The sequence below is a fragment of the Ochotona curzoniae genome, unplaced genomic scaffold (assembly GCF_017591425.1).
Source record: "Ochotona curzoniae isolate NIBS_2020 unplaced genomic scaffold, NIBS_Ocur_1.0 contig_4792, whole genome shotgun sequence".
In the NCBI taxonomy this organism is placed as follows: domain Eukaryota; kingdom Metazoa; phylum Chordata; class Mammalia; order Lagomorpha; family Ochotonidae; genus Ochotona; species Ochotona curzoniae.
The window spans coordinates 1306949-1329874 of record NW_024466389.1 but is presented as its reverse complement, the minus strand read 5'-3'; the positions used below and the strand labels follow the sequence as shown (position 1 = coordinate 1329874).

The window sequence follows — 22926 nt, the reverse complement described above, 5'->3', positions numbered from 1 at the left end:
TGCGCAGGTGCAGACCTGGAACCCGGAAGCGACGGCGGCGGCCGGCATCTCGCTGCGCAGGCGCGGCGGGTCACGGCGAGGTCGCGCAGGCGCAGTACGCCCCGGCCCGGGGCTGGTTGTCATGAGAGCGGCGTCCGCGGGCAGGGCGGAGGGTTCGCCGCCTCCTCGGAGCGAGCCCGGCCCGGAGGCCCCGGCGCTGCCCGGCGCGGCCCGGACACCACAGGTATCGGGCTGCGGGCCCGGAGCCGTGCGCGGGTCGCTAGCTCGGGCGTCGCCGGCGTGGGCCTCCGGGATACTGGGCATGGACCTGGGTGACCGGGCGTGGATCTGGGTGACTGGGGGTGGGCCTGGGTGACTGGGGATGTGCCTCGGGGTACCGGGCATGGACCTGGGTGACGGGCGTGGACCCCGGGTGACCAGGCATGGCAAACGTGGGCCTCGGGTGACCAGGTGTGGTGGGCATGGGTCTTGGGTGACCAGGCACGGGCGAGTGGACCCCGGGTGAGTAGGGGTGGACCTGGGTGACTGAGCGTGGACCCCGGGTGACTGGGCATTGCCGGAGTGGGCCTCGGGCGACCAGGCATGGGTCTCAGGTGACTGGGCATGGGGGAGTGGACCCTGGGTGACCAGCCGTGGACCTGGGTGACTGGGCGTGATGGGCATGGACCTCGGGTGACCAGGCGTGGCAAGCATGTGCAGGTGTGGGTTTCAGGTGACCAAGCATGGCAGCCATGGGCACGCATTGACCAGGCATGGGCCTGGGGTGACCAGGCATGGCAAGCTTGGCTCATGTGACTGGGCACGGGGCGGGGGGGAGTGGACCCCTGGTGACCAGGCATGGTGGATGTGGTGGGCGTGGGCCTCAGGTGACCAGGTGTGGCGTGGGCCTCGATGATGTGAGACGGGGTGAGCCTCAGGTGACCGGTGCTGACAGGAACCCCCCACCCCGCCCCAGGGCTCCAGGCGGGCCTGTTGTTGGTGTCCTTTTCCCAAGCTGCCGGTCTGAAGGGCCGCTGGCCCTGACTCTTGCAGTCCTTTTCTGCTTTTTTGTTGTTGCTTAAACTTCCAATTTTTTGAAACCCATCCAATTACTTGTGTGGTTACACAAGTGGTTACTTGTGTAACATTTCATTCTTACCAAGGCAAGTGGAAACCAGGTGTGCTGTTGGAGGTTACTGCGCGGCCTCTTCGGGGATGGAGCATGGAAGAACTCATTTTTTCACCCAGAATCCTCACGCAGCTCCCAGCTGGTCCTCACTGCCCACGGCGCTCATGGCCCCGCCTCGCTGTCAATAGGGGCACTGACAATGGGGCAGCCACCCACGGGTGTGCCCAGTACCCTGGTTAGCTGGACAGGTGTCTGTCTGCCTGTGCGTGTCCTGCTCTGGGCGGGACCTTCAGGAAGACTTTGTTGTTGGTGGTGGTGGTTGTCACGAAAAAAAAAAAAAAAGAAAGAAAGAAAGGGAAGGAATTTAAATCCATGCATACAAGAGGCCTTCAAAAATTTTGTATGAAATGTACATTATGAAAAATGCAGATTTCAGAATTTTTGCACACAAATAAACATATCTTCATTCTGTTTCCTATGACCCTGCTTTGAGGTTACAGGGGATGCCCAGTAGCTGTAGTGCCGTAAGGAGTTAGGACGGGCAGTCTGCACGTGGGCAGTACCAAGGCAGGGGTGTCCTCGCGCTGAGAGCGGAGGCCGTGGGCGTGGCCGACTGGCCGCAGGTGGCCTTTGTTGGGTCCTATTGTGCTGGGGTAGCATCTTCTCCGGGAATGCAGATGCCCAAGGAAAGGAGATGGCTGTGGCTGCCTGGGGGAGAGGGGGTGTCAGTGGGTACCAAGCCCTTCTTAGAAGACCTGTACTCTGATGTGCTGGGCGGCAGGGACAGGTGCACAGGCCAGCGGAGCAGTGACTTTTTACCTGAAGGACCCAGAAGTGCAGAACAGGAAGAGTGTGGGAGGAGCTGCCATGCTGGAATGCAGGGGGGGGGGGGGGGTTGCAGGGCAGGGGGGGGACAGTGGGGCAGCAGGCAGGGCTGGGGGTCAGTGGGTAGACCAGTGGGTGGCAGGCTTGGCTGCAGGGCAGTGGGTGGGACAGTGGGGCAGGCAGGGCTGGGGGCAGTGGGTGGGACAGTGGGTGGCAGGCGTGGCTGCAGAGCAATGGGTGGGACAGTGGGGCAGCAGGCGGGGCTGGGGGCAGAGGGTGGGACAGTGGGGCGGCAGGCAGGGCTGGGGGCAGTGGGTGGGACAGTGGGGCGGCAGGCAGGGCTGGGGGCAGTGGGTGGGACAGTGGGGTGGCAGGCTGGGCTGGGGGCAGTGGGTGGGACAGTGGGGTGGCAGGCTGGGCTGGGGGCAGTGGGTGGGACAGTGGGGCGGCAGGCGGGGCTGGGGGCAGTGGGTGGGACAGTGGGTGGCAGGCGTGGCTGCAGAGCAATGGGTGGGACAGTGGGGTGGCAGGCGGGGCTGGGGGCAGTGGGTGGGACAGTGGGGTGGCAGGCAGGGCTGGGGGCAGTGGGTGGGACAGTGGGGTGGCAGGCAGGGCTGGAGGCAGTGGGTGGGACAGTGGGGTGGCAGGCAGGGCTAGGGGCAGTGGGTGGGACAGTGGGGCGGCAGGCGGGGCTGGGGGCAGTGGGTGGGACAGTGGGGTGGCAGGCTGGGCTGGGGGCAGTGGGTGGGATAGTGGGTGGCAGCCAGGGCAGGGGGAGGCAGGTGGGTAAGACCCCTCTCAGCCAATGCTTTGTGCTCTTTATTATTTTCGAGATTGGTTTGATTTTGCTTTTTTCTAGGAAACTGTGATGTGCCATGTTAAACTTGGGGTATAAATGACTAGAATCATTAATAGCAATGTGTTCTGTTTCTTAAAGTTAGTTATTTGTTTACTGAATTGAAAGGCACAGAGAGACAAGCATATTCCACCTGCTGACTCACTCCCAAACACTTCTGCCAGCCACAGTTGAGCAAAGCCAGGAGGCTGCCAGGCAGTATGGGTCTCCCACGCGGGTGCCAGGGACCAGTAGCACCTGTTGGCCTCCCAGGATGTGCCTAGGCAGGACCTGTGCAGGGTGGCTAATGCCGGATAAGGACCCAGGACCCAGTCTCCCTTCTTGTGAGGTACCACCCAACACCCTGGCTTCAGCTGGATGTGTGCAAAGGGCCGCCTTCAGGTCATGTCCCGTTCCCAGGCCCCACCGGTCAGACACTGGAGCCTGCAGCTCGGGGGACGCAGCTCCGTCCGCAGCACTGGTCAGGCTTCTTGAGCAAATCTTTGGGAAGACCCAGCGAATGCCCTGGGTTAGAGGCAGAGTGGTGAGCAAGATGGCCGAGTGCTTGCCAGGCACGGAGCCCTGACTCTGGGTGAGCCTCCTGGGAAGCGCATCTTCAGTGGCTCCCTGTCCTCGCAGGGACCCCGCTGCTCCTGATCAAAGACCCGCACCTGCAGGATGCCCCACAAGATTGGATTTGTGGTTGTCAGCTCATCGGGACACGAGGACGGCTTCAGTGCCCGGGAACTCATGATCCACGCTCCCACTGTCAGCGGGTGGCGGTCACCCAGGTACACAGACAGCCAGGGGTGGGCGTGGGGTGGGCGGGGTCTGGAAGAGCTCGTGGCTTCCTCCTCTTCCGAGCGGGTCCCAAGACCACCCGGCTGTGCTGCAGTACCGCAGTCCCATTCTGTGCCAGGCTTGATGTTGGCTGGCTTTGTCCCCCCGCAGCGTGAGCACACTCCACGGAACCGCGGGAGGGAGAGGGCTGACCTTGGCCGCCTGGGCTCTCTGACTGCTCAGATGTGACAGCACCCTTAGCCTGGGAAAGTCTCTTTCAAATCCTTCTTGAACATTCACGCACCTCTATACACATGGACCTGTGACAGGCTCTTTCAGTCTTGGTGCTGGCTCTGCCCACCACTGCTCTCAGCCTCCACCCTCTACCCTCTGCCCTCCACCCTCTGCCCTCCGCCCTCCGCCCTCCACCCTCTGCCCTCCGCCCTCTGCCTTCTGCCTTCCGCCCTCTGCCTTCTGCCCTCTGCCCTCCACCCTCCGCCCTCCACCCTCTGCCCTCCACCCTCTGCCCTCCGCCCTCCGCCCTCTGCCCTCCACCCTCTGCCCTCTGTCCTCCGCCCTCTGCCCTCCGCCCTCTGCCCTCCGCCCTCTGCCCTCTGCCTTCTGCCCTCCACCTCCACCCTCTGCCCTCCGCCCTGGCCCCTTCCTCACCACCCCTTCCTGTCCCCTCCCTGTCCATAACCTGTCCAGGTTCAGGTAGAAGTTACTGCTTATCCTCGACCCGTGACTACTAACCTGTGTGACATTTTAGATTTGGTCACACACTGTCTTCCTTGATTCAGAAGGAAATTGCTATATTTGAATATAAATCACATTTCAAATTAAAATGGACTTGCCTTTTTGGAGCTTTGAAGGAGACTCAAAGCACCTATTCCTGGTAAAGTGTTGAAGGGACTGAGCGCTCACTGAAAGGAGCAGGGGGCAGGACAGACCCCCCCCCCAGCCCGCACCAAGCCCTCGGGGGCCCTGTGGCAGGGGCAGGGCAGGGCCAGGCGGGGCCGGGGCAGCCCTCCAGCACTGTGCTGTGAGCAGGGGGCAGCCTGAGTCTCTCGGGGCCCCGTGTCCTTCTAACCGTTTGGGAGATTTTCATGGCAGACGCCGTTAAGTTAGAATATTGGGCCCGCGGGAGGCTGTCTGCACGCCCGGCGGTTCCTGTAGCAGCACTGTACCCCTGTGGAGGCTGCTCAGCTTCCCTGGGGACCCTGCCTGCCCCTCTGCCCTGCAGATGTCTCTGACAACCTCTGTAGCTTTGCAAGCTTGATGCTGGGTGCCATCAGGCGGCCAGGCATGCTTTCCCATGGAGTTCGGACTGTTCTCCGAGTTTGGGTGTTCTGCCAGCGCACCCACTTCACCCATGCCCCATTGAGGACACCTCGCCCCTCCGTGGATGCCCCGCCCCTCTGTGGATGTCCCCCTACCCCACTGTAGCCACCCCGCCCCTCCGTGGACACCCCACCCTAGCCCCACTGTGGATGCCCCACCTCCTGTGGATGCCCCTCCCCTCCGTGGATGCCCCCCACCCCCGCGCGCGCACTGTGGACACCCCGCCCCTCCGTGGATGCCCTACCCCCTGTGATGCCCCGCCCCACCCACTATGGACTCCCTGCCCCACTGTAGCCACCCCGCCCCTCTGTGGACACCCCACCCTAGCCCCACTGTGGTTGCCCCACCTCCTGTGGATGCCCCTCCCCCATGGACGCCCCGCCCCCACTGTGGACGCTCCGCCCCTCCGTGGGTGCCCCCACTGTGGACGCGCCGCCCCTCAGTGGGTGCCCTGCCTCGGACAACCCTGTCAGCCCAGTTGCTGCGCAGCGTCAAATTTCCAGACTCATTGAAAGCTTTTCTTCTGATCTCCCCACTGGAAGTCACTGAGTGCACCACTGGCACCGCAGGCATGGGGGATGCCAGCTGTGGCTTACAGCACAGAGGGCTGTCAGGAGTTGACCCTGTGACCCTAGTGTGGTCAGGTCAGGAGCCCTGGCGCTTCTGTCACGTGTGCCCCTTCCAGCTCTGCATATACACACGTGGCAGAGCAGTGGGACTCGGGCCGTGTGCAAGCAGGGTTCCTGCTACACAGGGCTTGTTCCTGGGCCAGTTGGGCCCCCGTTGTAGTCTAGGGTAGAGAGAGGAGCCTGGAGCCTAGAGCGCAGGGTAGAGGGAGCGGCCAAGAGGCAGGGGGAGGGCCAGGGCAGCAGCCTGGGCGCTTGAGCAGGCCAGGGCTTTGGAGGAGCTCGGGCAGTTAGGGAAGCTGAGCTGGTCGGGACCAGGAAGGAAACGTGTTTGCCATCCTGGGGGTGGGAGTGGCAGCTGGAACAGGAAGAAGGGGCCAGCTGGTGTGTGACAGTTGCCTAGGCATGCTGAGCTCCTGAAGAGGCTGCAGGGCCACGCCTGGACCCCTGGAAATGGGGCTGTCTGGAGTGTCAGCGGGAGCAGAGCGGTGGGAATACTGCAGGAAACCCAGACACAGCGGCGGGGGGCGGGGGCGAGGGGCAGGCAGTCCTCGGGGCACTGCCGCAGCATCGGGGGCTACAGAGGTGCCCTGTCTGGGGGCTGGCTCTCCAGGAAGTGTAGGGCAGCCCTGGAGCCTTCCCAGCCGGAAGAGGGCAGGTGTGGCCAGCAGGCAGGACCACACACACCTGCCAGAGATGCGGGTGCCTTTCCTGACTGCCGTTCTGAGGCGCCACACCGCCGCTGCGCATGCGTGCGCTGCCCCCAGTGCCAGCAGCTGGACACGGGTCCGGTGCTGTGTCAGGCACAGCCGAGCTGCCTCAGTCATGGTCAGGAATGGTGCTGCTAGGTCTTGGCTGCCTTCATCTTTGTATTTGCTGTGTAAACAAAACGAGGGGCTCCAGCCTGGGCCGCCACGCGGGCTTCTCCACGTCCACCCCGAGCACACCCGCCGTGCTCCTTAGGGACAGGACGGCTGTGGCCAGTGTCGTGGTGCAGTAGGTTAAGACAGCAGTGTCAGCGTTGTAGTGCCGATGCAGCTCCCTGCGTATGGCCTGAGAAAGCAGCCGAGGACGGGCCCAGGGCTTCGGCCCTGTGCCCTTGGGAAAACTCAGAAGAAGCCCTGGATTTGGACTAATCCAGCTACAAATGGTGGCCATTTGGGAGGTGCACCTGAGAGAGATCTCTGTCTCTCCCTCTCTGACTCTGCATTTCAAAAATAAATAGTTGTTTAAGGGGGAAAAAAAGAAGAAAGTAGCTGGTGTCCAGGTCCTCACCTTGCGTGCTCCAGGGTCCCATGTGGGCACCAGTTAGTGTCTTGAGGGCTCCACTTCCCATCCTGCCCCTGCCTGTGCCCTGGGAAAGCAGAGGAGAATGGCCCAAAGCCTTGGGACCCTGCACCCATGTGGGAGACCTGGAAGAGGCTCCTGGCTCCTGGCTTCGGATTGGCGCAGTTCCGAACAGTTTAGGCCGTTTCGGCCACTTGGGGAGTGAAACAACGGATGGAGGATCTTTCTGTCTCTTCTTTTCTCTGTAAATCTGACTTTCCAAGAAAAAAAAAAAATAAGTCTTTTTTAAGAAGTAATGGAAAACAGAATTAAAATATAAATTTGTAAAAATTACTAATATCTAAGAATTCTGGACACATGGTTTTCCCAAATTATTCAAGTTTTTATAAAAAAAATTCTCTGTGTCTCTTTTGCCTATTTTATCAACTTAAAAAAAATTGATTTGAGAAGTGGAGTTAGAATGAGAGAGAGGTCTTCTGTCTTCTGGTCCACTCCCCAGGTGACCACAGTGGCCAGGACTGGCCCTGGCTGAAGGCAGCAGACAGGAGCTGCTTCTGGGGCTCCCCCATGGGTGCAGCAGCCCAGCCACACGGGCCACCTGCTGCTGTTAGCAGGGAGCTGGACTGCACATGGGGCAGCCAAATCTAAAACCTGCATCAACGTGAGGAGCCAATGCTGCAGGTGGCAGATTTACCCACAACAGCACAGCTCTGGCCCCTACACAAACTTGAAAGGCCAAAAGAAATCCTCTGTCCACTGGTTCGCTGCCCAAATGGCCAGCCTGGACCAGTAGCTCAGTCCTGACGCCTCACGTGGGTGGCAGGCCCATGCCGTGGGTCGTCTGCTGTGCCACAGTCCCGACCCGGCGTGGACACCCTGCTAGACTGACTCACACAGTTTGAGTCCCACTGCAGGCCATTCGCCAGCACTGAAGCACGTGCCACCGGGAGCCTGCAGCCTGGAGGGCACGGGGAATGGCGGCCGGAGTGTCCAGCTCCTGGGCGGGCTGGGCCGTGGCAGCAGGCCACCTCGGCGAGAGCGTCAGTCAGAACACAGCTGTGTGTCCTCAGGTTTTGCCAGTTCCCACAAGAGATCGTCCTTCAGATGGTGGAGCGGTGCCGGATCAGGAAGCTGCAGCTGCTGGCTCACCAGTACATGATCGCGAGCAAGGTTGAGTTCTACATCAGCGAGAGCCTGCCCGAGCACCTGCTGCCGTACCAAGCAGAGCGCTTTCGGAGACTTGGGTAAGATCAGCTCATGCATTCCCCAGCTCACTCCCACTGAGCTCTGCCTCCCAGCTCTGACTTGGGGCGCTGCTCCGCTCACGATTTCTGGCTGCGCCTGCGCGTGCCGGCTGTGCTGCGGTGCTGTCTGTGGGCAGGTGCAGGCCTCTGCTGGCAACCGGGCAGACTGGAGGAATGGGGCTGTTTGGGGGGTTCCATTCTGCACGTGGCATTCCCTTAAGCCGCTCCACGTGGGTGGGAGCGGGCAGTTATTCTTCAGTCCACATCTCCCCTCAGCTATGTCTCCCTCTGCGACAATGAGAAGACGGGATGCAAAGCCCGGGAGCTGAAGTCGGTGCACGTTGATGCAGTGGGGCGGTTTCTGAAGCTGATTTTCCACCAGAACCACATCAACAAGTACAACGTGTACAACCAGGTAAGAGCCGTGCGTCTCCGCCCTCGGTGGGGTGCGTGGCCGTCCAGCCTTGAGTGAGCGGGCGTCTCCGATGGCCAGGGAGGAGCCGCGTGGAGCTGGGCTTAGGGCCTGGCTGGCGGGGCTGGGACGAGCGCTCCTCTCACCCTCTCCCTGCCGACTTCCCTGGCGCAGGTCGCTCTGGTCGCAGTCAACATCATTGGAGAGCCGGCGGAGTTCTGCGAGGGCAGCACTGCCGTGAGTGGGGGTTGTCTTCAGGGAAGAAGGCGTCTCTAACAAGGGGAGGAGGGAGTAACTGCTTCATGGCCAAGTATTGTTCCCCAGCCTTCCCCAGCCTGAGCAGCTCTGGCGTGTTGCTCTGGGCCTGAGAATGGTCGGTGTCCCTCCGAGACGTGGGCCCCTGCGAGTGTGCATGAGACACATCTGTTTCTGCTTTGCTCTGAGATGCTAAGCAGGTGTTTGCTCCCAAGTCTTCCAGAGAGAAGCTCATCGACCACTACCTCGGGCACGGCACGGAGGACCCGGCCCTGGAAGGGACCTATGCCGGGTAAGACCTGCTGGCTGGCATCAGCGGTGCCCGGCGTCTGGTGGCTTCAGCACTTGAAGCCTCGTACACTTTGTGCAGCCCGAGTGCTTAGGCTAGCTGTGCTGTTGTGATGTTAAACTCTCAGCAGCTGGAAGCCCACCCTGTTCTAGAACTTGAGGATCAGAGGTGATACTGAATCAGAGATGAGCAGTTAGAGGGGTGTTGGGGAAGGTGGTGGAGGGGGCATTGGAGTGAGGTGGGGGCATTGGGGTGAGGTGGTGGAGGGGGTGTTGGGGTGAGGTGGTGGAGAGGGTGTTGGAGTGAGGTGGTGAGGAGACCAATGTGTGAGTGAGGTGGGGGGGCATTGGGGTGAGGTGGTGAGGGGGTGTTAGGGTGAGGTGGTGAGGAGACATTGGAGTGAGGTGGGGGCATTGGGGTGAGGTGGTGAGGGGGTGTTGGGGTAAGGGTGTTGGAGGGGGTGTTGGGGTGAGGTGAGGGGGCATTGGAGTGAGGTGGGAAGGCATTGGGGTGAGGGGGTTAGAGGGGGTGTTGGGGTGAGGTGAGGGGGTGTTGGAGTGAGGTGAGGAAGCATTGGGGTGAGGGGGCTGGAGGGGGTGTTGGGATGAGGTGGTGAGGGGGTGTTGGGGTGAGGGGGCTGGAGGGGGCGTTGGGGTGAGGGGGCTGGAGGGGGCGTTGGAGGAGGTGGCTGGAGTGGCGTTGGGGTGGGGTGGTAGACCAGCACTAGGGCCATCCTCCCTTAGGGCTGCAGGTTTGAGTCCTGCCTTGGCCTCCATTCCAGCCTCTGTCAGCCTTGCCTCCTGGGAGACAGCAAGTGACGGCCGGCCGGAGGGCTGGGGTCCCTGCCGCCCACAGGGGGTTCGCAATGGCCTTCCTGACTCCCAGCTGCCACCTGTCGCAATCCCAACTATTGCTGGTGCTTGAGCAAACCAGAAAATGCGAGATCTGTCTGTCTTCTCCAAAGATTTGTTTATTTTTATTAGAGGAGCAGACTTTAAAGGAGACAGGAAGTTCTGTCCGCTGGCTCACTCCCCAAATGACTACAACAGTGGAGCTCACTGGGTGCGAAGAGCTGCCGGATCTCCCACGCGGGTGCAGGTCCCAAGGCTTTGGGCCGTTCTCCACTGCTTTCCCGGGCCACAAGCAGGGAGCTGTAGGAAGTGGGGCTGCCGGGATTAGAACCGGTGCTCATGTGGGAAGCCGGCACTTTCAGGCAACGGGTTACCCAGTTGAGCTATTATGTCGGCCCCTAATCTCTTATTTTAAAAGTTATTTAGCTAACTGAAAGGATTACTTACACATGGAGTTATTTTTCTGAGGGCACGGTGATTGTTAGCCTACCGCTTAATCCTTTGCACGGAAAGCCCGGTCGTGGTGGCTCTCTGGCTTTCGTGTGCAGCAGAGGTGGTTTGCGGCTGGAGCAGAGCCTGAGCCCGGCACGTCACCCTGGCCAGGAGCCGGGTCTCCTGTCTTGCAAGCGGTGTACACTCATTTCATTCACATCCCAGGTGCCTACCAGCAGGGCCTGCGGGGTGCCTGAGCTGTGCATGCCTGTCAAGTCCCAGGACGTAGGCGTGGGGGCAAAAGGTTGGCCTTCAGAGGCAAGGCCCTGCAGCCGGCACCCTGAAGCCCGTCGCTGACCTATCGGGGAGCAGGGACTGTCTCCAGCACCGAGCCCTGGGCTCCCTGCTGCGTGCCGCCCCGTGGCTTGCACTGGCTCCAGGATATCCATTGCTTTCTCCTAGGAAATCAGACTACATCTCTCCGCTGGATGACTTAGCTTTCGACATGTACCAGGATCCCGAAGTCGCACAGATTATCCGCAAGTTAGATGAGCGGAAGAGGGAGGCAGTGCAGCAGGAGCGCTACGATCATGCCAAGAAGCTGAAGCAGGCCATGGCCGACCTGCAGAAGGTACAGTGGGGAGACAGGCCGTGGCTGACCTGCAGAAGGTACAGTGGGGAGACAGGCCGTGGCTGACCTGCAGAAGGTACAGTGGGGAGACAGGCCGTGGCTGACCTGCAGAAGGTACAGTGGGGAGACAGGCATGTCCGACCTGCAGAAGGTACAGAGGGGAGACAGGCATGTCCGACCTGCAGAAGGTACAGAGGGGAGACAGGCCATGTCCGACCTGCAGAAGGTACAGTGGGGAGACAGACATGTCCGACCTGCAGAAGGTACAGTGGGGAGACAGGCCGTGGCTGACCTGCAGAAGGTACAGAGGGGAGACAGGCATGTCCGACCTGCAGAAGGTACAGTGGGGAGACAGGCCGTGGCTGACCTGCAGAAGGTACAGTGGGGAGACAGGCCATGGCCGACCTGTAGAAGGTACAGAGGGGAGACAGGCCATGGCCGACCTACAGAAGGTACAGTGGGGAGACAGGCCGTGGCTGACCTGCAGAAGGTACAGTGGGGAGACAGGCATGTCCGACCTACAGAAGGTACAGTGGGGAGACAGGCCATGTCCGACCTGCAGAAGGTACAGTGGGGAGACAGGCCATGGTTGACCTGCAGAAGGTACAGAGGGGAGACAGGCCATGTCCAACCTGCAGAAGGTACAGAGGGGAGACAGGCCATGTCCGACCTGCAGAAGGTACAGTGGGGAGACAGGCCATGTCCGACCTGCAGAAGGTACAGTGGGGAGACAGGCCATGTCCGACCTGCAGAAGGTACAGTGGGGAGACAGGCTTGTCCGACCTGCAGAAGGTACAGAGGGGAGACAGGCATGTCCGACCTGCAGAAGGTACAGAGGGGAGACAGGCCATGTCCGACCTGCAGAAGGTACAGTGGGGAGACAGACATGTCCGACCTGCAGAAGGTACAGTGGGGAGACAGGCCATGTCCGACCTGCAGAAGGTACAGTGGGGAGACAGGCCATGGCCGACCTGCAGAAGGTACAGTGGGGAGACAGGCTTGTCCGACCTGCAGAAGGTACAGAGGGGAGACAGGCATGTCCGACCTGCAGAAGGTACAGAGGGGAGACAGGCCATGTCCAACCTGCAGAAGGTACAGAGGGGAGACAGGCCATGTCCGACCTGCAGAAGGTACAGAGGGGAGACAGGCCATGTCCGACCTGCAGAAGGTACAGAGGGGAGACAGGCCATGTCCGACCTGCAGAAGGTACAGTGGGGAGACAGGCCATGTCCGACCTACAGAAGGTACAGTGGGGAGACAGGCATGTCCGACCTGCAGAAGGTACAGAGGGGAGACAGGCCATGTCCGACCTGCAGAAGGTACAGAGGGGAGACAGGCCATGTCCGACCTGCAGGAGGTACAGAGGGGAGACAGGCCATGGCCGACCTGCAGAAGGTACAGTGGGGAGACAGGCCATGTCCGACCTGCAGAAGGTACAGTGGGGAGACAGGCCATGTCCGACCTGCAGAAGGTACAGTGGGGAGACAGGCCATGGCCGACCTGCAGAAGGTACAGTGGGGAGACAGGCCATGTCCGACCTGCAGAAGGTACAGTGGGGAGACAGGCCATGTCCGACCTGCAGAAGGTACAGTGGGGAGACAGGCCATGGCCGACCTGCAGAAGGTACAGAGGGGAGACAGACATGTCCGACCTACAGAAGGTGCAGTGGGGAGACAGGCCATAGCCGACCTGCAGGAGGTGTGGGGGACAGCCCCGTCATGCCCGTGCAGGGTTTCTGGGTACGGAAACCAAGGAAGGTTTCCCACGAGCTGTGGTGTCCATGTGAGTCAGCGCCTTAGCAGAGTCTGCTGCGGGGAAGTAGGGGCCTCGTGCTCAGCTGGGAGGACCCTAGAACTCACGGCAGGTCTACGGTGTGGTCCCACACGGGGCAGCCTGTGTGAAAGGTGGCCGTGCGTCCCCCACCCCGCGCTGTGTGTCCCCCACCCCGCGCTGTGCCCCTGTCGCTGGGCCACACGCCAACGGCCTCAGGCCCTCAGGTGTTACTCGCTGCGGTTTCTTGCCCTCGTGGTGGATCCCGTGGGAAACACGAAGCCCCGTGTGTGCCTCAGGTGGGCGAGCGCCTGGGGCGGTACGAGGTGGAGAAGCGCTGTGCCGTGGAGAAGGAGGACTACGACCTGGCCAAGGAGAAGAAGCAGCAGATGGAGCAGTACCGCGCTGAGGTGTACCAGCAGCTGCAGCTGCACAGCCTGCTCGACGCCGAGCTGGTGGGCACAGGGCTTCGGGCAGGGCCTGGGCACAGCGAGCCAGGGGAGGACCGCTGCCCGTGGGCCCCGAGCGCAGCACAAAGGCTGGTCACACACGGGCGACAGTCACAGCGGGCGACAGCTCTTGAGCCCGTCCTCTCAGGATGCACAGCAGAGAGGGGAAGTGGGGAGGTCAGAGTCACGGAACACGGCGACTCCAGCCCCTTCGCAGGAGTCCCTCCCCACCCAGCCACCCTCCCTACTCTAGTTAGAGTCGTCCCACCTGCCCGGGACAGGCCTGATCCTGACAGGTTCTGTGTACTGAGCTTTCACGTGAGGGGCTTGGCTCCCCATCTTGGAAATTCCTGCAGGCAGGTGGCACTCACCTACTCGACAGAGCTGGGAGGTGAGGCCTGTGCCACACGTTGGTGAGGGAAGCTTGGGCCTGGAGCTGGGCTGCCCCAGCCACATGCTCACTTTGACTGTTACTGCATTAGCCCAGGCAGCTCCCCAGCCCTGGGCCTCTGTTGTCCCATTGGACTACAACAGCGAGGCCATCAGTGTGCAGACTCGGACCGCCATGCTAGGAATCATGGCTGCTGTGCCCGGGAATCATGGCCGCCGTGCCCGGGAATCATGGCCGCCGTGCCCGGGAATCATGGCCGCTGGCTCCATTTGCTCAGGTTACTGTGGGCACTCTAAAGGGACTCAGGGCTGGGTTCACCACTGGCTGTTTGCCTCCAGCCCACAGCTTCCTGCCAGCTGGCCTGCCCTCCATGGGCACAGGGTAGGCATACTGCTGTGCCCTGTAGTGACTGCTACCTGCAGGTTCGTGCACACCCTACTCTCAGGGTGCACTTGCCCACACGGGACGTGGAGAGACAGCTGAGGCCAGTGATGTGGCCAAACAGGACTTGAGTCGTGCTCTGTGCAGGTTTTCCACTGAGCTAAAGACTGTCCCCTTCCACGGCCTTTCTAAGTGCCAGGCGTCTGTCACTGGGGGCTAAATCGGGCATGCCTGGCATGCTTGGCATACTGGGAACCAAATGGCCCTCTCTGTCCTCTAGATGCGAAGACCTTTGGATTTGCCGGTCCAGCCCCTCGTTCGTTTGAGCAGTCCCCGCCACCAGAAACCAGTGCCCTCACTACCCCAGCCAGAGGAGAGAGTGCTGGAAAGCCACTTCGCCGAGCCTTACTCACAGGAAAAGCCAGCATATTCTGCCCCCGCTTCCCCACAGCACCCTGCAGCGGCCCAGTTACCACCAGCCACGAGGCCTCCTGCCAGAAGCAACGTAAGTAACCCTGGCCTGCGTGGAGGTGGCAGGTGCCTGCTGGGAGGGGCCAGGCATGGCTCAGGCCCCACCAGCCAGCCTGGTCCTGGTCTGCGTGGAGGCGGCAGGTGCCTGCTGGGAGGGACCAGGTATGGCTCAGGCCCCACCAGCCAGCCTGGTCCTGGTCTGCGTGGAGGCGGCAGGTGCCTGCTGGGAGGGGCCAGGTATGGCTCAGGCCCCACCAGCCAGCCTGGTTCTGGTCTGCGTGGAGGCGGCAGGTGCCTGCTGGGAGGGGTCAGGTATGGCTCGGGCCCCACCAGCCAGCCTGGTCCTGGCCTGCTTTGCCAGAGCAAGGCAAGGCATGGATGTCCACAGCGCCCGCTGCCCTGGCCCAGCACGCCCAGCCTTCCTGTGTCCACTGTCAGCCTGTGGTTTCACACATCTGGTTGCTTGCAGCATTGTCTCAGGAGCCAGAGACTAGGGTGCCTGGCACCTGAGGGGCCACTGTGGTCACAGGGCTGTGCATGGTGAGCACTCCCATCACGCCCCCTGCGCCCTGTGGCACCAGTGACAGAGCACCGGGCTCCAACAGCGCGGTGGATGACTGGTGGTCTGGAGAGTCAGGGGTGTTCGTGTCTGTGGGACCAGGCAGTCTCAGGGTTAGGTGGCTTGGGGCCCGCTTCCCATGGTGTCTTCTAGCACTCCACCCAGCCTCCCACCCTGCTTCCCCCACACAGACACTGTAGGCTCCACTCTCAGCAGACATGCTCAAATTTACCCTGAGTACTCAGCCTTGGTCACTGTCCACGTCCAGCAGTGACCAGGGCACCTCAGTCCTCACAGGCACCCAGAGTCAGACCAGATGCCGCCACACATGGGCATCTGTGCCCTTGGGTGAGCGCCTCTGCCGTGGTGGCCACGGGCCAGTGCTGAGCAGCTGGCCAGGCTGCCCCAGGCCCCCATGGCAGCCACGGGCCTGTGCTGAGCAGCTGGCCGCACCTGCCCCAGGGACCCTGCCAGCCCAGTGGGACTGAGCCTGGGGGCCATGCAGGGGCAGAGCACTAGCCACACCCAGACCAGTACCTGCTGTGGAGCCGGGAGGGCCTCTTGCAACCATGTCGGTCCCCACGTTGTCCCTGGGGTCACCGCCCACCAAGCCATCTGCATGGCTTCAGCCTCAGGTCACTGTGGTCGTGCTTTGTTGTCTGAAAGTATTTCACAGCCGTGAGAACACTGGGAGTGAGCAACACTCAGGCCTGCTCACACTCAGTGGTGCCTCCCTGAGGAGCAGGGAAGATGGCGTCCTTGTCTATACGCAGCAATGTCACCGGGACCCTGCCTGAGCACAGCGTCAGGAGCCAGACCGCCTTCCCTCACACACACCATCTTTCCCCCGTCCGCTCTCTTCTGCTTAAGGGCCAAGGGTGTACCAGTGGCCAGGCAGTGTGCACCTTTGTCTGCCTCTGGGGGCTGTTACTGGATCCAGGCATGGTCGAGGCCCAGAGCACCCCAGGTGTGCACGGGTCAGCATGGTGGCAGGGTCTGCCCCAGGTGTGTGGCAGGGCACTGTGATGGCAGGATCCACTGCAGGTGTGTGGCAGGGCAGCATGGTGGCAGGATCCACTGCAGGTGTGTGGCAGGGCAGCGTGGTGGCAGGATCCACTCCAGGCGTGTGACAGGACAGCGTGGTGGCAGGATCCACTCCTGTGTGCGGCAGGGTAGTGTAGTGGCAGGGTCCACCGTAGGCACTGTGTTAAGATGAGACCACCTAATAACGTGTGTATTTTCTTAAGTGGAGGGGCTTTTTCCTAAGCAGAAAACTGTCTGAAGATTGTCAGAAGCAGGCTGACCTAAGCTCTGCCTTCACGGCCGCACAGCGCTGCTTTGCTGTCGCATCCTTGGTGAGGCTGGGCAGGAGCAGACAGCCCTGTTTTCATTCCCCCGCAGCATGTCTGCCATGTGACCATGCCAGCGCTTAGTGCAACAGCATCCTTCACAGGATCACCAGGACGGGCAGGGCATCCCCAGGCAGCCGCCGGAACCCCCTCTCTGCTCTCCCGCAGGCGGAGACCCTGCCCTATGATGAGCGACCTCTGCCAGCCGCTCTCCGGCAGCCGGGGGAGGCGCTGAGACAGCCGGAGACGGGCGGCCCAGGTGTCGGTGAGGCTGCGCCGAGGACCGGCCCTTCTGGGGAGCCGGAGCCCTTGACGGAGAAGGCCTTGAGAGAAGCCAGCTCTGCCATCGACGTGCTGGGAGAATCCTTGGTAAAGGACATGAGCGAGTTCCCCTGTGCTTCTCGCAAGCGTGGAGTCCCTGGGGTCACGCAGGTCACGTGCAGCAGTGGGAGCTGGCGTGGGGGTCCCAGAGTTCAGATCTTAGGGCTGAGTGTTTACCAGAGGTGAGATGACGCACTGGTGCTCAGAGCTCCCATGGGACATGCACGCCCCCTGTGAGCCCCACACGGAGCAGGACAGGGCGGGAGCGAGCTGTGGGGGCAAGACCTGGGCTCAGGGCTCGGCTGTGGGCTTGCGCTCCTGCCGCCAGACCTCGGCCGGGTCCTCGGAGCTCGCCTTCTGTCCCGGCCCGGCTGTGGCGGGCACTTGGGCAGTGAGCTCACGGAGAGATTTCCCTCTTTCCTCCTCCTCTTTTTCTTCCTTCTCTTCTCTTCTCTTCTCTTCTCTTCTCTTCTCTTCTCAAGTAAACATTTAAAAACAAAAAAGAGTGAACCTGATTCTCAACCTGAAAGTGTTTCTCTGGGTGAAATTTTCAGGACTCTGCAGCAGAGAAATTATTTCTCCTAAATGCAGGTGTTTGTTCTGTAGAGAGGTCTTCCTGTTGAAGCTTCCTTAGTTTTTGTGGTTGTCTAAGTCATTCAGGCGGCCTAGGACGCGGAGCTGGTTGGGGGGTCGTGGACCCGAATGCTGGAAATGAAACCCTGTCCCGTGGTAGGTCGCCGGGGCCTATTCCAAGACGTGGTCCTACAGGGAAGAGGCGCTGCTTGCACTGTGTAAAAGGATGATGGAGACGCCGGTGGGGACCCCCAAAGAGGACCTGAGGAACACACTGAGAGCGTCCATCTTCCTCATCAGAAGAGCCATGAGGGACATCGTGACCTCGGTGAGTCCCTGGGGTGAGGTCCCAGGGGAGCGTGACAAGGCCCCCGGTGTGGCGGGAGCTGAGGCGCTCCTAGGTGACACGCCTCGTGCTGTTGGGGAATGGCTGCCCTGAGCTTCGTCCCAGCCTGGGGTTCTCTGACCTTAAACTGCCCTCAGCACCAGGAGGTAGCTGGGGCAGCGCCCTGCTCACAGCCATACAGCTTCCGCGGGGGCGCGGGCAGGGACCTGCAGGCACCCAGGAGTTCCTGCTGAACTGGCTAATCCCAAAGGGACCTTACAAGTGGACACCCCGCTTCGGCACTGTCCATGTCGGCACAGAAGCTCCTGCGCCAGGCAGGGTGGGGCGCTGTGACCGCGGGCATCAGCCGAGTCCGTGGTGGCACAGGTGTAAGGGTGCCTTCTCTCCAGTCTCCGGTTGGCCGCTTGGCCGCCCGGGTGCTGTTAGTATTTGTCACCAATGGTGCGTCTTGTTTTCGTTCAGGAATTCCCGTATGCCTTTCTCAGGTCTTCCAGGCTTCCTTGAAACTGCTCAAGATGGTCATCACCCAGTACATTCCCAGACACCGGCTGGGCCGCCTGGAGACCACTCACTGTGTGGAGAGCACTGTCCCTGTCCTGCTTGCCCGCACAGGAGACTCTTCCGGCCGCCTCCGCGTCCTGGCGTGCAACTTCATCCAGGTCTGAGCATACCCGAGATGTGACCCCGTAGCTCACACACCCCTCGTCCGGCAGCCTGAACCATCACTCCACTGCTTCCGTAGCCCTGTGAGGTGGATTTGGTCTCTGTCCGCATAGCTATGTTGTAAATAAGTAAATGTGGACGCTGCAGTGGTGGTGCAGTGGGCTATGCCATCTCCTATGACGCCAGCATCCCATTGGGCATCAGTTCAAGTCCTGGCTCCTCTGCTTCGAACCCAGCTCTCTGCTCATGCGCCTGGGAAAGCAGCTGAAAGGTGGCCCAAGTTCTTGGGAGACCCAGATGAAGCTCCTGGCTCCAGCTCTCACTGCTGCAGCCATCTGGACAGTGACCCAGCACCCGGCGCATGCTCATGCTGTCTCACTCTCTCTGTAACCATGCCTTTTTGTGTCTGTATATATATTTATTCAAAAGACTGAGTTACAGAGAGGTCTTCTGTCACTGGTTGACTCTCCAGGCTGCCACATGGCTGAGGCTGGACCAGGCTGGAGTCAGGAGCCGCACCCAGGTCTGCCCGTGGGGAGGCTTGAGGAACAGGGAGCCGCACTGGGGTGGAGCAGCTCACGTGGTGGGGTACCAGCACCACAGGTGGCTCAGCCCACGCCAAGGCCGTGCCAGCGCAGCGGGAGTTCTGGAGTTCAGACCGAGTCCCCTACAGGCATTGTCACCCGTCCGTCTGTCTTAGGAAGGAAAGGTTTGCAGAATTTTTCAGAGAAATCATCTCTAGTATGCACAGCGCTATAGAGCAGTCTCATCTAGTAACCGAGCGGTGCTGAGTGCTGAGTGCGGAGAGTCCTCGTGGACGCAGCTCAGTTCTGGCACATGCCGTCCTCAGGACATGGAATCCTTTGATCACTTCCTGTACTTTTTAAAAATGTTTTTGGGGAAGGAGATTTACGGAGGGAAGGAGAGACAGAGATCTTGGGTGCGCGGCGCCTCCTGCAGTTGTCCAGAGGCACGCTGGAGAGCTCTCCGCCACGTCGCCCTCGCCCCGCGCTGTCAGTCGCCCTCGCCCCGTGCTGTCGCCCTCGCCCTGTGCTGTCAGTCGCCCTCGCCCCGTGCTGTCGCTCGTAGCCCCGTGCTGTCAGTCGCCCTCGCCCCGTGCTGTCGCCCTCGCCCCGTGCTGTCAGTCGCCCTCGCCCCGTGCTGTCGCCCTCGCCCCGTGCTGTCGCTCGTAGCCCCGTGCTGTCAGTCGCCCTCGCCCCGTGCTGTCGCCCTCGCCCCGTGCTGTCAGTCGCCCTCGCCCCGTGCTGTCGCCCTCGCCCCGTGCTGTCGCTCGTAGCCCCATGCTGTCAGTCGCCCTCGCCCCGTGCTGTCGCTCGTAGCCCCGTGCTGTCAGGCGCCCTCGCCCCGTGCTGTCGCTCGTAGCCCCATGCGTCGTAGCCCGCTGGAGCGCTAGCTGGTGACGGGATGAGGAGACTGGGTGAGCACGCTTCCTTCTGGAGTGTGGTACACCTGCTGCTAAGCCGCTGAGACGCCCCACTCCCAGGGTGTTTTGGCTTGGCCCACCAGTGACTGTGTCAAGAAGAACGTGTTGCTGCACGTTTGGGAGACCTTGAATAAACGGTAAAATGATGACAAGTCTAGCAGGGAACTTGTAACTCCACGTAAGTTCAGAGAAAGACACCTTTGTGGCGGGATGAGGCCTGCTGAGAGCAGAGCTCGCTGCCCGCTCGGTTAGCATCTCTGTGAAGCTTTTGTTGCTCTCCAGGTGGCCTCGCTTTTGTTCCCATGCCTCCGGTGCTCATTCCTGCCTGTTTCTGCTGCACTGCAGGTGGACATGTCAGGGTCCAGGGTGGGCATTTGGCACCGCAGTGAGATTGCTGATTGCAACTGCCTGTGCCGGGTAGGAATGCGCAGGTTCACTCTGTGGCCACTTCTGATCCAGCTTCCTGTCTTCATGCTTCCTGGGCGGCAGCAGTGACAGCTCAGCCCCCTGCGGGAGGGCCAGCCCTGGCCGCTGGCCGCTGGCCCCTGGCCTCAGCTCCCACCCGCAGCTCTGGCCGCTGGTCCCTGGCCTCAGCGCCCACCCGCAGCTCTGGCCGCTGGCCCCTGGCCTCAGCGCCCACCCACAGCTCTGGCTGCTGCAGGCCTCTGGGGAAGAGCCCATCATCTGTCTGTCTGTATGTCTCTTTCTGCCTTCAAATAAACGCAAACCAGGGTGAGAAGGGGCTTTTTTTTATGAAAGAGATAAAGAAATGTGAGTTTATAGATTGATGATTTTGCCACAGTTTGTCCGATATTCTTACAGATTCTGTTGTTTGTTTGAAAGGCAGTGACTGAGAGTTCTTCCAGCCGCTGGTTCACTCTGCCGAGTGCCCACAATAGCCAGTGCTGGGCCAGACAAAGCCACGAGCTGTCAACTCCATCTGGTCCCCTTGTGGGTGGGGCTGGCGTCCCTGCCTCCCAGGCCCCGAGCAGGAAGCTGGGCTGGAGGACAGAGGGCTGCCCTAAGGGATGCACCGGGGCCCTGAGGGGACGCAGCCCTCCGAGAGGTCGCAGCACTGCAGCCCTGCTCCTGCGCCTCCTGTCGTTGTCTCAGTCCTTTCAGCGCTCAGTCTGAAGCTTGATGAAACCGCCCGCGTTCCTCCTAGCTCTTTGCGTAGGCTGAGCAGAGGTGTCGGCTTCCCACAGGAATTGGCCTTGTCTCAGGAGGTCAGCTCCCTGCGGATAATCCCGTCTTACTTGGTGCAGCCACTGAAAGCCAACTCCTCCACTCACCTGGCCATGAGTCAGATGGACCTGCTGGCCCGGCTGCTGAGGGACCTGGGCACCGAGGGCTCCGGCTTCACCGTGGACAGCGTGATGAAGGTGAGCAGGCCCCTGCGTGCAGGGGTGGGCGAGCGTTCAGGAGAGTGGTCGGGCGGGGGCGTCTCTGCACTGGTGTTCCCTTAGTGGGAGCACCGTGTGTCCAGCTCTTCGGCCACAGTGGGTTCAGAAAAACCTGCAACAAAATAAACTTGTGCTGGTGGTGCATCGTCTGAGCACGGTGCAGCTTGAGAGCGCAGGAAGGGTGAGGAGCCGTCCCAGCTGCCTGGGCTCTGCCAGCCTCAGCATCAGCTGGCGGTGGAGGACCCGTGGCTGCCTGCCAGAGTCGCGGGTCAGCAGCTCACAGGGGGGCCAGGCGGGTCAGGTGGACACAGATGGGACTGAAGGAGCAGCCTGCAGCCACAGCAGCCAGACACCCATCAGACAGGTCAGCTGTACCCCGTGGGTGCCAGTGCTGTTGTGCCCAGATGAGCTGTGGACAGGAGCAGAGCTTGCAGTTATTTTTCTTTAAATGCTCATTTTCTTTGGAAGGCAGAGAGGTTGTGCATCTGCCAGTTTACTCCGCACATGCCCTCAGCCAGCCAGGGCTGGGCCAGGCCGAAGCCAGGAGAGCGACTCCGCTCACGTCAGGGCGCGTGAGCGGCAGGATCCAGGTGCTTGGCCACCAGCTGCCGGCTGAGCATGTGGGAGCCGGAAGTGGGGTCCGGAAGCACAGGCAGGGGTCTCGGCACTCTGTGTGGGTGCTGCACCCCTCCATGGAGGTGTGCCAGAAGTGGGGTGTTCTTGGAGCAGCATGGCTGGTACCAGAGTGGTCCCAGAGACAGCAGTTCCTCTGCCCTTGACTGCTCCCTGCAGCTCTGTGTAAGCCGAGCGGCTGCGTCCCCAGCGTTGGCTGCTGCGGCTGAGACCTGCAGCCCAGTTCATCCTGGCAGGTGGGTGTGGCCATTCACCAGGCTTCAGGGGGCAGGGAGCAGGGTGCTGCAGGAGTCCCAGGGTCCCCAGGCGCCACAGCACCCCAGGGTGCTGCAGGAGTCCCAGGGTCCCCAGGCGCCACAGCACCCCAGGGTGCTGCAGGAGTCCCAGGGTCCCCAGGCACTGGCCTGCAGGGCTCCTTCACTCTTTCCAAGGTCAGCTTCGCCCCGGTGAGGGAGGCAGGCTGGCTTGGTCCTTCCTGGATCTGAGAGGCAGAGTGGCAGAGACGGATCCTCCATCTACTGGCTCACTCTCCACATGCCCGCAGTGCCCAGCACCAGGCCAGGCCGAGGGCAGGAGCCAAGACTCCATCCGGGTCACACACGTGGTGGCAGCAGCCCAAATCCACTGCCTCCCAAGGCCCCCTGGGCAGTGGGAGGGACTGAGCCCTGACCCTGCCGTGGGCAGTGGGGAGGGACTGAGCCCTGACCCCGGCGTGGACAATGGGAGGAACTGAGCCCTGACCCTGGTGTGGACAATGGGAGGAACTGAGCCCTGACCCTGGCGTGGGCAGTGGGGAGGAACTGAGCCCTGACCCTGGCGTGGGCAGTGGGGAGCGGGAGGGACTGAGCCCTGACCCCGGCGTGGGCAGTGGGGAGCGGGAGGGACTGAGCCCTGACCCTGGCGTGGGCAGTGTGGCAGCCAAGCAGCACTCAGCCCTTTATGCCACACTGCCTGCCGCACGTGTCCTAAGCTTGATGGAGAGTGTGTCGAGACATAAAGTTGATGTAGTTTATATACTGTAAGTCTGTTTTCCTGCAAACATCGGCAGTCCCCTCACAGTGTTAAGCAGGGAGACTGAGCACTGAGCACTGGGCTGCCGGGCGCCCCCAGAGAAGACCCCGCTTCCCCGACGGGGCTCGGGACACCGAGGCCAGGGTGTTCACTTCCAGAGCTGCAGTGGCCAGCTCTGGTGCCTCCGGGGTGCCTCTCAGGGTTGTCCCGTTGCTTCCTGGTGTTGGAATGCTTCCGTCTCCTAAC

At 61.4% G+C, this 22926-nt stretch overlaps 1 protein-coding gene across 1 annotated transcript in view; it reads left to right on the top strand.

Annotated features, from left to right (window-relative positions):
• The first annotated feature begins 3410 nt into the window (after nt 1-3410).
• Nucleotides 3411-22926, top strand: part of CEP104 (centrosomal protein 104) — a 32864-nt gene continuing 13348 nt past the window's right edge. Inside the window, exons 1-12 of the mRNA XM_040987803.1 lie at nt 3411-3559; nt 7873-8046; nt 8323-8461; nt 8633-8695; nt 8929-9005; nt 10748-10916; nt 12986-13141; nt 14188-14412; nt 16455-16655; nt 17341-17508; nt 18012-18185; nt 20839-21015. Coding sequence (XP_040843737.1) covers nt 3447-3559; nt 7873-8046; nt 8323-8461; nt 8633-8695; nt 8929-9005; nt 10748-10916; nt 12986-13141; nt 14188-14412; nt 16455-16655; nt 17341-17508; nt 18012-18185; nt 20839-21015 — 1836 coding nt within the window. The 5' untranslated portion in view covers nt 3411-3446. The remainder of the gene's footprint in view (nt 3560-7872; nt 8047-8322; nt 8462-8632; nt 8696-8928; nt 9006-10747; nt 10917-12985; nt 13142-14187; nt 14413-16454; nt 16656-17340; nt 17509-18011; nt 18186-20838; nt 21016-22926) is intronic.